The 16,505-nt window shown below is 41.7% G+C and overlaps 1 protein-coding gene across 1 annotated transcript in view; it reads left to right on the top strand.

The window, feature by feature from the left end:
* slc30a9 (solute carrier family 30 member 9) overlaps positions 1-16,505 on the top strand; it is a gene marked incomplete at its 5' end in the record, with an annotated part of 55,136 nt that overhangs the window by 2,157 nt on the left and 36,474 nt on the right. Inside the window, 2 exons of the mRNA XM_055636960.1 lie at positions 3,665-3,783; positions 12,864-13,043. Coding sequence (XP_055492935.1) covers positions 3,665-3,783; positions 12,864-13,043 — 299 coding nt within the window. The remainder of the gene's footprint in view (positions 1-3,664; positions 3,784-12,863; positions 13,044-16,505) is intronic.

Below are 16,505 nucleotides of genomic sequence, written 5' to 3'. Positions count from 1 at the left end.
GCAGCATCTATGGAGTGAAGGAAATAGGCAATGTTTTGGGCCGAAACCCTTCTTCAGACTAGTATGTTGGTCAGTGTGGGCAAATTGGGCCGAAGTCCTGTATCCACACTCTAAGTCTCTATGAGTGGCTTTTAAAAATAAATTGTGCTTAAAGTGATTGTGAAAAAAGATGATAGGGTGAAGGTGTGATTTTAAAGGTGTTTTCAGTGGTCTGGCACAGGTGGGCTCCCTGTTCTTATAATTTTATTGTGGTGTTAAATGAATTCTTCCACACTCTGGACACAACCTGGTTGCTATCTCCTTTTGAGAAACTTTGGTCTCGTGTTCACTTTTATTATGACCAATTTAATCTATCCTAACGTTGTCATCATCTGCAAGGTTGTAGCCATCTTCCATTGGAGTTCTTTGTTTTAAGCAATCCTCTACTTCCTACTGCTTCATTCTTCAAAGGTGTTCTTTTTAGTATGTTTTTACTTGCCCTTTTAACGATGCTCTAAATTTAGTTGAATGGTCCAACTAATTATTTATCTCTCCATAAAAGTTATTTCTAATGCTGCTATCAGATCAGTAATAATGTCTCTTCCAAATGAATTAAAATCAATCCCACCTTCTTTGAAAGTTTGTCATAACTGCAAACCTCTGTTGCAAATAAGTTTTGCATCACTTTTGAATATTTACTATATAAAATGAGAGGTTGAAATTATTTAGTCAGAATTGAAAAAAATTGCATTACCCAATTTCTGAATGCCTTAATGTGGAGCAATGGTGATAGTTCTGGTGGTGTAGATGATAGGAATACACTCAGTACATATGTAGGCACATATGTGCTTACGTTGATTATTTTGGTCCTTATTTTTGTAACACTATATCCATTTTATTCTAACATGACTTTCCACAATATTACAATCCCCTTAATTACCCCCAATACAAATATATTAATAGATGAATCATATATCCTTTATTGCTCCATCCCATACTAATTTGAAATAATGATTTCAATTGGGCACATCAGCATTTGAATATTTAAAAACTTGAATCTCTTTCCAGTTGGGCCTAAATGATTCTTGATTCCTTCCAGTTAAAAGGAGATGCTTGTTTTACTTTATATGGAACATCTAAGTCGCCATTGAGAAATTTGGCCAAAGTGCCTGTTTCCGTGCTGTATAACTCCATGACTCTTACTGTTCAATTATTGTCTCCATACCTGGTTATAAGTTGTCTAAATCAATTCTGACAATTTGTCTGCTGCTTGCAAATGATTACTCGGTGGGATGATTTAGCATTTTTATCAAGAAATATATATTTTTCCTTTTTAAGTTTAAAAATAGTGAGGTTTGAATAAAATTAATTTTCATAGCTGAAAAACCACTGGTTGCAATTTAAAATTTCTCGAATGTTGTTGAACATCAACAAAAGTGCAATTGCATGTCCTATATTTTTATTTAAAATGAAAGAAAGTTTAATATTTATTTTAAATACAGATTGGATGTCAGTTCTATATGGTTTTTTCCTCTGAGTATTTTGAGTTATTTTATTGTAAACCATGTAAGCTGTTTCATAGATTTAAATCATGTGATTTAACTAAATAATTTGTGAATGACCAAGGAGTTTAATTGAATCTTGTGGCTTTGCTATTAATAAACCATTGAACTACTTCCCCGTGACTTCTATTAAAGAAGTTCAGAATTTAATTAGTTGCCTTCTCGAACCTTATAAACTTCTTTTTGAAAATATGTTATTTTATTATTTGCAGAAATAATCCTAAAGATGTACAACATTTCCAGCTTTTCTTGATCCTCAGTCCAATCCATGGTGTAGAAAAAATATAACTAAAATGTTTTATACCCACATGGATTGGACTAAGTTGAACTGTTCTGGAAAAACGTTGTGTTTCGATAAAGTTGTCTGATTCAGCTCAACATTTAATAGTATTATAGGGGCAGCACAGTGATGCAGCGGTTGAGTTGCTGCCTTAGCGCGCCAGAGACCCGGGTTCGATCCTGATTACGGGTGTTGTCCGTGGAGTTTGTACGTTCCCTGTGTGACCACATGGGTTTTCTCTGGGTGCTTTGGTTTCCTCCCACACTCCCGGTTTATAGGTAAATTGGCTTCTGTACATTGTAGATTGTCCCTCGTGTGTAGGGTAATGCCTGTGTACGAGGTGATTGCTGGACGGTGCAGACTCGTGGGCTGAAGGGCCTGTTTCCACACTGTATCTGCAAAGTCGAAAGTATTGGATTGCACTATGATACATATTGCTGGTCTTGATATTAAACTTCTGTATATATTTAGCAAAAGTATATTGGAATGCATTTTTTATGTATGTCGGGTTTGTGCTAGTTGTTTCTACTTATTAGAACTGGGCATATTGATGGTACTTCAAAAAGAGAAAAATTACGGAAATTCATGGCTGAACAGGCAACGAGTTAAGGTTTCAGGACTATGAACTTTCTTCAGAATCCAGAGAAATTAGAAACCGAGCATGTCTAAGTTGCAGAGAAAGGGGGAGGATTGGAGAGAGATGAATGAATGCCTGTAATAAGATGGTGATAAGACCGGGTTTGTTGGTGCCAGTTAAGAGAGTGGTGAAGATTTGTTAACAGCAGTGACCCTATCTGGAGTTGTAAACAGAAAGATGAATGAAAATAAAAGGAACTGAGAGAAACCATTAAAATCATGAATATATTGTATTCTCGCTTTGAACAGAAGGCCAAGATAACCTCTGTCCTGTCAGATTTGAATGTACCTTTTCCCAGAGTCACTGTTAGATGTCAGATCGGCCACTCTGAGGGTGAATCCAACTGCCCAGACGGAGTCCCTGGTCGCGTCCTTAGGAACTGCAGGGACCAACTAGCAGGAGTATTCAGGGACATCTTTAATCTCTCCCTTCTCCGTTCTGAGGTACCCACCTGCTTCAAGAAGACCACCATCATGTCAGTGCCAAAGAAAAGCAAGCTGTGGCAATAAATATACGACTCGACTCTACTTTGGGATGAAACAATACAGAGTAAAGCTGAATTGGGAGGAAGGAGCGAGCAACCTGTGGATGGGAGAAGAAGAGAAACCTTCTGAAGCAGCCAATGAAATTAGAAAGAAAGCATTTGGATTCCAGAGGTTTAGGGAGCTAATAAAGATTAACATTAGGATTGAAGTGAATATGTGTGGAATAGCACAGTGGTTAAATAACACAACTTAAAATCTCCTTAAGGCAGATAGTAAATTTAAATTAAATAAATCAGGAATATAAAGATTTTCTTGTGATAATTTATAGAATTGTCATAAAAATATGCCCTGTGATGTTCTTTGGGAGAAGAAAACTGCCATCCACATTTTGTTTGTAGATTATAACTTATTTTGAAGCAATTTTTAAACACTTTTGTGTTGTTATTCAGTACTATTCTTACTATTTAAAAAAATGTTCCTTGTCATGGTTTAATCTGTGGATTGCATATTTCAATTAATGCTGATTACAGGGCCTCAGGTACTACGCCACCTGCTTCCTTGTATATTATTGGACAATTTATAGTGAGCTCTGATCTATCTATTTTCAATATTAGGGAAAAATAAGTATTTTTAAGGATCTCCAGGATAATTATACAGATTGATTTGTTGTATATAACCTACTGGGAACATTATTATTAACCTGAAGTTAATTTCTCAACAGAATCTGTGTCCTGAAAAAATATATGAATATGTTTCTTGGCTTAGTTAAAAAACCATGGCTCACAGTGTGCAACATTTACCTCCGACAATACGCTATCAGAGCTGGTCTGGCCCATAATGGTGAGTAAAGTGTACTTCAATAATATATATATGTAACTTCCCGTTTCTCTTTTTAACTGCATCATATTTTTATTTACTAGATTGTTTTGGGGTAAGGGGGACAAAAGGGACGGATTGCACCTTAACAGGTGCATTCTGGCAGGCAGGTTTGCCACTGCGACACAGGTGGTTTTAAACTAAATAAGGCGGGGGGGTGTCAAATGGGATAGTCAAGGACGGAGTTAAAGGGAAAGGGATAGTTAATGACCCCAGAATTAACGGGAAAGAAAGCTCACAAAGGGATAGGAGAGTATGGCCAAGTGTAATAGGGATCGATGTGAATGGTGAGATGCGTAAGGAATTAAACGTATTGTATTTGAATGCGCAAAGTATAAGAAGTAAAGTAGATGCGCTTGAGGCTCAGTTAGAGGTTGATAGATATGACAATGTGGGGATTACCGAGACGTGGCTGCAGGAGGATTGGGCCTGGGAACTTAATATTCAGGGTTATACATCCTATAGAAAGGCCAGGCAGGTGGGCAGAGGAGGGGGGGGGGGGGGGGGGGGAGGGGGGGGGTAGCTCTTCTGGTGAGGGATGGAATTCAGTCCCTTGCGAGGGAAGACATAGGGACTGACGAGGTAGAGTCACGGTGGATTGAGTTGAGGAATGGCAGAGGCAAGAAGACAGTAATTGGTGTTATCTACAGACCCCCAAATAGTAGCCCGGATGTAGGGTGTAAGTTGCAGCAGGAGTTAAAACTGGCATGGAACAAAAGTAATGCCACTGTGGTGATGGGGTTTTCAATATGCAGGTAGACTGGGAAAATCAGGTTGGTTCAGGACCTCAAGAAAGAGAGTTTGTAGAGTGCCTCCGAGATGGATTCTAAAAGCAGCTTGTAATGGAGCTGACCAGAGAAAAGGCAATTCTGGATTTAGTGTTGTCCAATGAACTAGATTTGATAAGAGAACTCGAGGTAAAGGAACCGCTTGGAGGTAGTGATCATAATATGATTAGTTTTAATCTGCAATTTGAGAAGGAGAAGGTTAAATCGGAAGTGTCAGTGATGCAGTTGAACAAAGGGGACTATGAAGGCATGAGAGAGGAGCTGGCCAAGGTAGACTGGAAAGGGATACTAGCAGAATTGACGGTGGAACAGCAGTGGCAGGAATTTCTGGGCATAATCCGGAAGACGCAGGATCATTTCATTCCAAAAAGGAAGAAAGATTCTAAGGAGAGTAGGAGGCAACTGTGGCTAACAAGAGAAGTTAGGGATAGAATAAAACTAAAAGAAAAGATGTATAACACAGCAAAGAGTAGCCGGAAGCCAGAGGATTGGTAAACTTTCATAGGACAACAGAAGGAAACAAAACGGGCAATACGGGCTGAAAAGATGAAGTACAAGGGGCAGCTGGCCAGGAATGTAAAGAAGGACAGTAAAAGCTTTTTTAAATATGTTAAGGGAAAACGAATAGCAAAGTCAAATGTGAGTCCCTTGAAGGCAGACACGGGTGAAATTATTATGGGGAACAAGGAAATGGCAGAAGAGTTGAACAGGCACTTTGGATCTGTCTTCACTAAGGAAGACACAAACAATCTGCCAGAAGTACTGGAGGACAGAGGATCTAAGGGGGTAGAGGAACTGAAATAAATTTTCATTAGGCGAGAAATAGTATTGGGTAGGCTAATGGGACTGAAGGATGATAAATCCCCTGGACCTGATGGTCTGCATCCCAGGGTCCTCAGGGAGGTGGCTCTAGAAATAGTGGACGCATTGGTGATCATTTTCCAATGTTCAATAGATCCAGGATCAGTTCCTGTGGATTGGAGGATAGCTAATGTTATCCCACTTTTCAAGAAAGGAGTGAGAGAAAATGGGGAATTACAGACCAGTTAGCCTGACTTCGGTGGTGGGAAAGATGCTGGAGTCAATTATTAAAGAGGTAATAATGGGGCATTTGGATAGCAGTAAAAGGATTAGTCCAAGTCAGCATGGATTTATGAAAGGAAAATCATGCTTGACTAATCTTCTGGACTTTTTTGAGGATGTGACAAGTAAAATGGATGAAGGGGAGCCAGTGGATGTAGTGTATCCATACTTTCAGAAAGCTTTTGATAAAGTCCCGCATGGGAGACTGGTGACTAAAATTAGAGCACATGGTATTGGGGGTAGGGTGTTGACGTGCAGTGGAGTGCCACAAGGCTCGGTGTTGGGGCCGCAACTGTTTACCATATATTAATGGTTTGGAAGGGGGAATTAGGAGCAACAATAGCAAGTTTGCGGATGACACAAAGTTGGGTGGCTGTGTGAACTGTGAAGAGGATGTTAGAAGGTTGCAGGGTGACCTGGACAGGTTGAGTGAGTGGGCAGATGCGTGGCAGATGCAGTATAATATAGATAAATGTGAGGTTATCCACTTTGGTGGCAAAAACAAGGGGGCAGCTTATTATCTCAATTGGGTTAGGTTAGGTAAGGGGGAGGTACAGCGAGATCTGGGCGTCCTTGTACACCGGTCACTGAAAGTCGGTGTGCGGGTACAGCCGGCAGTGAAGTATAATGAAGGATGTTGTACTTCCGGTGGCGCTGGTGCCAGCAGCCTCCACCTACAGCTTTTTGTTTTTTTGTTTATTTAGTTATGTAAAAGTGTGTTTTTTTTTGTGGTTTTTTGGTGTTTTTATGTGGGGGAAGAGGGCACGGTGCGGGGGATACCGTCCTTCAGCCGCTTCCTGGTGAGGACGCGACTATTATTCGAGTCGCGTCCTCGCCCCTCCCCCCACAGCGGCCTACCTACCTGGATTGGCGCGGCCTTCCTGCCGGGATCGACCGGAGCTCCAGCAGCGGCGGGACAGCGCTGCAACATCGCGGTACTGGCGATGCCTTACCGGGGGTCGCCGTCTGGAGCCCGGAGTGCTGGACCTGCTGCACCGACATCATGGAGCTGTGGTTTGCGGAGCTCCCAACGTGGTCGGCGCTGATGGACAGCGTGGGGTCCTGTGACTCTACCGGGCTCAGCCTGCGGACTCAGGAGCTGCAGACTCCGGCAGCGGGAGGCGGCTGATCAGGAGGTCCGGGCTGCTGAGGAGGAGGATGCTCACCATCGGGGTTCGGCGTCGGCGTTCCACCAGCCCGGCGTGAGGGCCTGAACATCGGGCCACCCGGGGCGGCGACTGCGGGTGCTCGGAAGGCCCCGACCACGGATGAACACGGAGGGGAGGCTGGCTGGACTATAGTGCCATCCTCACCTTGGTGCCATTTATGTTATGTTGTGTCGTGGACTTTCTGTGTTTGTGCTTTTTTTTAATTCAATTTCAATTTTATTTTTAGTACGTTTTATTATTTATGTATCATTTATTTATTTTTTTGTGATTTTTTTTAATGATACTGCCTGTAAGGGAAATTCATTTCGTTGTCGCAAATTGAGACAATGACAATAAATTTGAATACAATACAATACAAAGAAAGCTAATGGAATGTTGGCCTTCATAACAAGAGGATTTCAGTATAGGAGTAGAGAGGTTCTTCTGCAGTTGTATAGGGCTCTGGTAAGACCACATCTGGAGTATTGTGTACAGTTTTTGTCTCGTAATTTGAGGAAGGACATTCTTATGATTGAGGCAGTGCAGCGTAGGTTCACGAGATTGATCCCTGGGATGGCGGGACTGTCATATGAGGAAAGATTGAAAAGACTGGGCTTGTATTCACTGGAGTTTAGAGGGATGAGGGGGAATCTTATAGAAACATATAAAATTATAAAAGGACTGAACAAGCTAGATGCAGGAAAAATGTTCCCAATGTTGGGTGAGTCCAGAACCAGGGGCCACAATCTTAGAATGAAGGGGAGGCCATTTAAGACTGTGAGAAAGAACATTTTCACCCAGAGAGTTGTGAATTTGTGGAATTCCCTGCCACAGAGGGTAGTGGAGGCCATATCACTGGATGGATTTAAGAGAGAGTTATATAGAGCTCTAGGGGCTAGTGGAGTCGAGGGATATGGGGAGAAGTCAGGCACGGGTTATTGATTGGGGCCGATCAGCCATGATCACAATGAATGGCGGTTTGCTGGCTCGAAGGGCCAAATGGCCTCCTCCTGCACCTATTTTATATGTTTCTAGATTGTATCAGCAATATTTGTATAATTAGCTTTTTTTTTCTAAAGTTCTTCTGATGGTGGTGTTGCTTTGTTTCCTGATATTCTGATCATTTTGTTACCTTTTTTTATTGGTTTATGGATTAATGGTAATTTAGTTTGTATCCAAACAGACCATCACACAAGAGAGCTGGCAAAGCCATTATTAAAACCCACATCACTTAAATGTCAGTCTACTTTCTGTTATGTCAGATTGGAGGATATAATTATGAGTATAAATTGTGACAAATAAATGTCAGTTGGAATAATTGTAAAATATTTTATTTCCAAAATCTATTATTAATATCCATAAAAAATTGGATACATTTGTGGTCATTAGATGTGCACTAAAATGATTTTGTGTGAAATATGGATGACTACCTTAGCGAGGGGTAAGGGTTGAAATCATTAATTAATTGAAATGCAAACTTGCTGTTACTGACTTGGATTAAAAGTTTTAGGATCAAGATTGAAAAGCCTTGTAATTGAGTGTCAGGCAGAACCACTGACCTACACTAGTATTTGTATAAATGCTTGAATAGGGAAAAAAAAGTCACATTCTGTGATCAGTGTTTGGAACTATGATGTTGTGATCATTGCAGAGACTTGGTTGCATGAGGACTGTCAGCTCAATGTTATAGAGTTTTGATGTTGTGATAGGGAGATAAAAGAGATGGAGTTGTTTTGTTAATCAGGGGGAATGTCACAGTGGCACTCGGAGTGGACATACGGGAATGTTCATCCACTAATACAAAATGAGTTCAAAAATAGGGAAGGTGCACACACTCTGATGGGATTATACTATAAAACCCAATAACCAGCAGGAGAGAGGAATAGATCTGCAAGCAATTTACAGAAAGATGTGGTTGTCATAGTGGGTGACTTTAATTTCCCTCTATATTCACTGGGATTACAGTGCAAAAGTCTTAGACAGGGCAGAATTTATTAGGTACATCCAAAATAATGTTTTGAAGAAGGACATTTCAGAAGTGAAAAAACAAACACTGCTGGATAAAAACACAGTGGGTCAGGCAGCATCTGTGGAGGGAATGGGCATACGACTTGATGCACAGTTGAACAAATAAAATAGATTGAAAGAAAAATAACTGTCAAAGAAATGTTGAATGCCGACAGCAATCACATTAATTTATGGGATAGGATAAAAAGCATACGTTTGATGGAGCTGAGAACTGGTGGGCGATGCAAAAACCATCATATTGACAAAATGATTGCAACAATAAATTGATTTGCTTTGCCTAGTTATTTCATAATTTTACAGCGGAATTTAGTTCAGGAAGTACTGAAGGTTTGTTATTGTAACATGAGAAAGTGTTGAGCAGTCGAGCAACAGCATTCTGACAAAGATCTATGGCTGAAATATCAACATGCCTTCCCTCCTTCCAGATGCTAATGGTTCTATAATGAATCCTGCATCCATGAAGATGAAGACTAGTTGAGGTCTAATATTAGCCTTCAGACCAGAAAAACTGGAATGGATAGGAGAAAATGAAGGTAATATTTCTGGTGCTCGAGTTAAAATTTGTTGGAACCATATGGAGAAATTGGAGGCAACTATTGAGAGAAATTGAATCAACAAGCTACACGTGCAAGAAGGTACTGCAGATGCTGGTTTAAACCGAAGATAGACACAAAAAGCTGTAACTCAGCGGGACATGCAGCATCTCTGGAGAGAAGGAATGGGTGAATATTCGGGTCGAGACGCTTCTTCAGACTGGTTTAGGGATAAGGGAAACGAGAGATATATATACGGTAATGTGGAGAGAACAATGAATGAAAAATATGCAAAAATGTAACGATGATAAAGGAAACAGGCCATTGTAAGCTGTTTGTAGGGTGAAAATGAGAAGCTAGTGTGACTTGGGTGGGGTAGGGACAGAGAGAGAGGGGGAATGCCGGGGCTCCCTGAAGTGAGTGAAATCAATATTCACACCACTGGGCTGCAAGCTGCCCAACTGAAATATGAGATGATGTTCCTCCAATTTGTATTTAGCCTCACTCTGACAATGGAGGAGATCGAGGACACTTTGAAAGCTCTGTGTAGGAATGGGAAGGAGAATTAAAGTGTCTAGCAACTGGGAGATCAGGTTGGTTCACGCGGGCTGAGCGAAGGTGTTCCGCAAAAAGATCGCCCAGTCTGCGTTTGGTCTTGCTGATGTATAAGAGTTCACATCTTGAACAACGGGTCCAGTAGATGAGGTTGGAGGAGATGCAAGTGAACCTCTGCCTAACCTGAAAGGACTGTCGGGTTCCCTGAACAGAGTCGAGGGAGAAGGTATAGCGACAGGTGTTACATCTTCTGTGGTTGCAGGGGAAGGTACCTGGGGAAAGGGTGGTTTGGCTGGGAAGGGATGAGTTAACCTGGGAGTTGAGGAGGGAACGGTCCCTGCGGAAGGCGGAAAAGGGTGGAGATGGGAAAATGTAGTTAATGATGGGGTCCTGTTGGAGGTGGTGGAAATTTTGGAGGATTATGTGGTGTATGCGACGGCTGATGAGGTGGAAGATAAGGACTAAGGGGTCCGGGGGAGGGGGAGCAAGGGCAGAGTTACGGGGTGCTGAGAAGATGGGTGAGGGCCACATCTATGATGGGAGAGGGGATCCACCGTTCCATAAAGAATGAGGACATCTCGGATGTTCTAGTATGGAACACATCATCTTGAGCACAGATAACCATATAACAATTCCAGCACGGAAAGCGGCCATCTCGGCCTTCTAGTCCATGTCGAACACTTACTCTCACCTAATCCCATCTACCTGCACTCAGACCATAACCCTCAATTCCTTTCCCATCCATATACTTAACCAATTTATTTTTAAATGATAAAATCGAACCTGCCTCCACCACTTCCACACAGCTACCACTCTCTGAGTAAAGAAGTTCCCCCTCATGTTACCCCTAAACTTTTGTCCCTTAATTCTCAGCTCATATTCTCTTGTTTGAATCTTCCCTACTCTCAATGGAAAAAGCTTATTCATGTCAACTCTGTCTAACTCTGTCTATCCCTCTCATCATTTTAAAGACCTCTATCAAGTCCCCCTTGTTCAACCTGTTCTGTCTGGGCTCCCCTCTCCCCCTCCCCCTAAAGGCCTATCTTGTTCCCCTCCCATTGTTCAGAGAGGCATCCCCCTCCCCCCCCCCCCTCCCCCTCCCCCTCCCCCTCCCCCCTCCCCCCCCCCCCCCCCCCCCCCCCCCCCCACCCATCTTGTTCAGATGTGGCGTAGGAGGAATTGGGTGTAGGGGATAGAATCTTTGCAGGAAGCAGTGTGGGAAGAAGTGTAGTTGGGATAGTTGTGGGAGTCAGTTTGTAATAGACGTCAGTCCTGTGATGGAGACTGAGATCAAGAAAGGGGAAAGGAGGTGTCGGAGATGGTCCAAGTAAATTTGAGTGCAGGATGAAAATGAGTGGTGAAGTTGATGAAGTCCATGAGTTCTGCTTGGGTGCAGGAGGTAGCACCAATGCAGTCATCAATGTGAAGGATATAGTGCTCTGGGATAGGGCCAGTGTAGTCTGGAACTGGGGTTGTTCAACGTACCCTACAAAGAGACAGGCATAGCTGGGACCCATGCGGGTGCCCCAAGCTACGCCTTGGACTTGGAGGAAGTGGGAGGCGTCAAAGGAGTAGTTGTTGAGCGTGAGGACCAGTGAAATAGTGTTAGTAGAGGGAAATTGGATGGTTCTGCGGTCGAGGAAGAAAATGAGTTGTAGAGTAACTGAACGTCCATAATAAAGATGAGAGAGTGGGGGCTTGGAAAGCAGAAGTCATTAAAGAGACGAAGGGCATGTGAGGTATCTTGGACATAGGTCGGGAGAGATTGGACCGGGGGGGATAGGATGGAGTCAAGGTACGTGGAAATTATTTCCGTGGGACAGGAGCAGGCAGAAACAATGGGTCTACCAGGGCAGTTGTGTTTATGGATTTTGGGGAGAAGGTAAAAACAGCCATGATCATATTGAATGGCGGTGCAGGCTTAAAGGGGCAAATGGCCTACTCCTGCATCTATTTTCTATGTTTCTCTGTAACAGGCCGTATGGGGCTGTGAAATGAAAAGGTTGGAGGCTGTGGAAGGCAGACAGCCAGAAGAGATGAAATCAGTAATGGTGTTTGAGATAAAGGCCTGGTGTTCATTTGTGGGATCAAGGTCCAAGGATAAGTAGGAGGAAACATAGAAAATAGGTGCAGGAGTAGGCCATTCAGCCCTTCGAGCCTGCAACGCCATTCAATTTGATCATGGCTGATCATCCAACTCAGTATCCTGTACCTGCCTTCTCTCCATACCCACTGATCTCTTTAGCCACAAGGGACACATCTAACTCCCTCTTAAATATAGCCAATGAACTGGCCTCAACTACCTTCTGTGGCAGAGAATTCCAGAGAGGTGTCTGAGAGTTGTCGCATGGCCGTCAGAGCACCAGACTACCACGGCACCTCCCTCAATATTTCTCTCCAGCAGTTCTACTGTGTCTTCCTGCATCTAAATAAATGAAGGATATTATTGGGAACTGAACCTGCTATATTTATTTCCCAGGCCTTAAAATTGTGGAATTCATGGGAGAAAGATATGGGAAATATTTTCATTTTGAGCCTCTTGACGTTGTATAGAATGAAGGAGAGGTTGAATCGGAGTGCTGAGGAAGCTAATTGCACGTAGTTAATAATAGACGTTCCTCATCCATCAATTTGTCCCACGATCAAGGTTCATACACAAAAATCAAGATAATTCCTCTTCAATGCTTATTTTTACTTCTGTCATTCTATTTGATTTTAAAATCCATGGAAGTGAAATATAACTTCAGTTCTTGTGTTATGGATTGTGATCTAAAGCTGTTATTAACGATCTCTTGGTGAAGATTCTTGGTTTAAATCCTTAAAATGACTTACATCTGTGATAATTGAAAATGTATTTTTCTGAATCAATCATCAGAAAATTGATTTTATTTCCATGTTTTCGATTTCAGTTTTCAAGAACAATGTGGCCAATCAAAATCTGTGGCATAATATAGGATTACATTTTCCTATCAGTGCTGTTGCCCAGCTGCGTTTATGTTCATCCAATGGCAAAAAGGATGGCACTACTGAGCATAGTTTCAGCATTAACTCAACAGATTCCAGTAGTTGCCAAGAACCCCAAAAAACTGGTAAAATTGCACTTAATTTATTCAATATTCCAAGTTTTGTCACAGACTATAAAGCAAGCTTGCCAACGATCATTATAATTTTTCAGCAATTTGTAATTCATATTTTTTGTGTATGCTATTTCCTGAATTTTTAAAATACCTTATGATTTTGGAAGCCGTTTGAAATGGCGAACCTGATTTCCTAAATCAATGAGTATCTCACACTTTTACCACTACCTTCACAAGTGACTTCCCTGTTCACTGTCATCTTGCAAGCTTCATCCTTTATGCCTCATCAGTGAATTTGTGGCAGTCTGACATTGGCCCAAAACCTTTCCTTAACTATGCTGAAGGTCATAAGTGATACGAGTAGAATTAGGCAATTCGGCCCATCATGTCCACTCCGCCATCCATAGCTGATCTATCTCTCCCTCCCTCCTAACCCCATTCTCCTGCCTTCTCCCCATAACCTATGACACTTGAACTAATCAAAAATCTATCTATCTCTGCCTTAAGAATATCCACTGACGGCCTCCACAGCCTTCTGTGGCAAAGAATTCCACAGATTCACCACCCTCTGACTATAACCATATAACAATTACAGCACGGAAACAGGCCATCTCGGCCCTACAGGTCCGTGCCAAACAACTTTTTTCCCTTAGTCCCACCTGCCTGCACTCATACCATAACCCTCCATTCCCTTCTCATCCATATGCCTATCCAATTTATTTTTAAATGATACCAACAAACCTGCTTCCACCACTTCCACTGGAAGCTCATTCCACACCGCTACCACTCTCTGAGTAAAGAAGTTCCCCCTCATGTTACCCCCAAACTTCTGTCCCTTAATTCTGAAGTCATGTCCTCTTGTTTGAATCTTCCCTATTCTCAAAGGGAAAAGCTGATCCACATCAACTCTGTCTATCCCTCTCATCATTTTAAAGACCTCTATCAAGTCCCCCCTTAACCTTCTGCGCTCCAGAGAATAAAGACCTAACTTATTCAACCTTTCTCTGTAACTTAGTTGTTGAAACCCAGGCAACATTCTAGTAAATCTCCTCTGTACTCTCTCTATTTTGTTGACATCCTTCCTATAATTGGGCGACCAAAATTGTACACCATACTCCAGATTTGGTCTCACCAATGCCTTGTACAATTTTAACATAACATCCCAGCTTCTATACTCAATGCTCTGATTTATAAATGCTAGTATACTAAAAGCTTTCTTTACCACCCTATCTATATGAGATTCCACCTTCAAGGAACTATGCACGGTTATTCCCAGATCCCTCTGTTCAACTGTATTCTTCAATTCCCTACCATTTACCATGTACGTCCTATTTTGATTTGTCCTGCCAAGGTGTAGCACCTCACATTTATCAGCATTAAACTATCTGCCATCTTTCAGCCCATTCTTCCAAATGGCCTAAATCACTCTGTAGACTTTGGAAATCTTCTTCATTATCCACAACACCCCCTATGTTGGTATCATCTGCATACTTACTAATCCAATTTACCTTCATCCAGATCATTGATGTACATGACAAACAACAAAGGACCCAACACCGATCCCTGAGGCACCCCACTAGTCACCTGCCTCCAACCCGACAAACAACCATCCACCATTACCCTCTGGCTTCTCCCATTCAGCCACTATTGAATCCATCTTGCTACTCCTGCATTTATACCCAACAGTTGAACCTTCTTAACCAACCTTCCATGAGGAACCTTGTCAAAGGCCTTACTAAAGTCCATATAGACAACATCCACTGCTTTACCCTCGTCAATTTCCCTAGTAACCGCTTCAAAAAATTCAAGAAGATTAGTCAAACATGACCTTCCAGGCACAAATCCATGCTGACTGTTCCTAATCAGACCCTGTTTATCCAGATGCTTATATATATTATCTCTAATTATCTTTTCCATTAATTTGCCCACCACTGAAGTCAAACTAACAGGCCTATAATTGCTAGGTTAACTCTTAGAACCCTTTTTAAACAATGGAACAACATGCGCAGTACGCCAATCCTCGGGGACTATTCCCGTTTCTAATGACATTTGAAATATTTCTGGCATAGCCCTGGCTATTTCTACACTAACTTCCCTCAATGTCCTAGGGAATATCCTGTCAGGACCTGGAGACTTATCCACTTTTATATTTTTCAAAAGTGTCAGTACTTCTTTTACTTTGAAACTCACCATAGTATCCATAGCTACTCTACTAGTTTCCATTACCTCACATAATTCAATATCCTTCTCCTTGGTGAAACAGACGAAAAGAAATTATTCAATATCTCCCCCATCTCTTTTGGCTCTGCAGATAGCTGTCCAGATAGCTGACTAAAGAAATTTCTCCTTATCTCCTTCCTAAAAGAACGACCTTTAATTCTGAGGCTATGACCTCTAGTCCTAGACTCCCTCTTGTGAAACATTCTCCATACATCCACTCTATCCAAACCTTTCACTATTATGTATGTTTCAATGAGGGTCCCCTCTCATTCTTCTAAACTACAGCGAATAGAGGTCCAGTGCCGACAAACACTCATCGTAGGTTAACCTACGCATTCCTGGGATCATTCTTGTAAACCTCCTCTGGACCTAGCACATCCTTCCTCCGATATGGTGCTCAAAATCTGGTCTCAATATTCCAAATGCAGCCTTACCAGCACCTTATAGAGCCTCAGCATTACATCCCTTGTTTTGTATACGTCCTCTTGAGATAAATGCTAGCATCAGGTTTGCTTTCTTTACAACCAATTCGACTTGCAGATTAACTTTGTGAATCCTGCACCAGGACTCCCAAGTCCATTTGCACCCCCAATTTCTTGATTTTCTCCCCATTTAGAAAATAGTTTATGCCTTTATTCCTACGAACAAAATGCACGACTCCACACTTTGCTACACTATATTCCATCTGCCATTTCTCTGCCCACTCTCCCAAACTGTCCAAGCCCTCCTGCAGTCCCTCTTTTCTCTACACTACGTCATATTAGAGTAGAGGACAATCCTCTAGAGCATGCTAAATCTTTACAGGCTGTTTTATTTAAAGTCATTACATCGTCACCCCTGTGTTCTGATGCTACTGATTCTGGGCCTTTATAATAATATAGCTTGCAAGCCATTTATTGTAGATTCTTGAGCAACTCCAGCTAAAAAAAACAGGTAATGTTGGTTAGAATGTCTGATTCCAAGACATTTGTTAAGCGAGTTTGTAGTTTGAAAATAAAGATGAGAAATTGGGATAATTCTCATTTGCAGATGGTTAGTAATTATTTTGCAGAATTTTGAGTACTTTGTGCAGAATTGTGCTTCTTACAACCAGAATAAACAAATTAGGGAAGTTAAGATTTTTTGTTAGTGAGGGTTATTCAGATGGCAATTACTTATTGATAAGTGTATACTAAGATAGAAAATAGTTAGAGGAGCCCCTGAGGAACTGAGAAGATTTGCCCTGAGTCTCCATCTTTTGTTTGTTACACCTCT

Source organism: Leucoraja erinacea, chromosome 1 (assembly GCF_028641065.1).
Source record: "Leucoraja erinacea ecotype New England chromosome 1, Leri_hhj_1, whole genome shotgun sequence".
NCBI lineage: Eukaryota > Metazoa > Chordata > Chondrichthyes > Rajiformes > Rajidae > Leucoraja > Leucoraja erinaceus.
The sequence above is the reverse complement of the archived record's forward strand: the minus strand, read 5'-3'. Positions and strand labels throughout refer to the sequence as shown.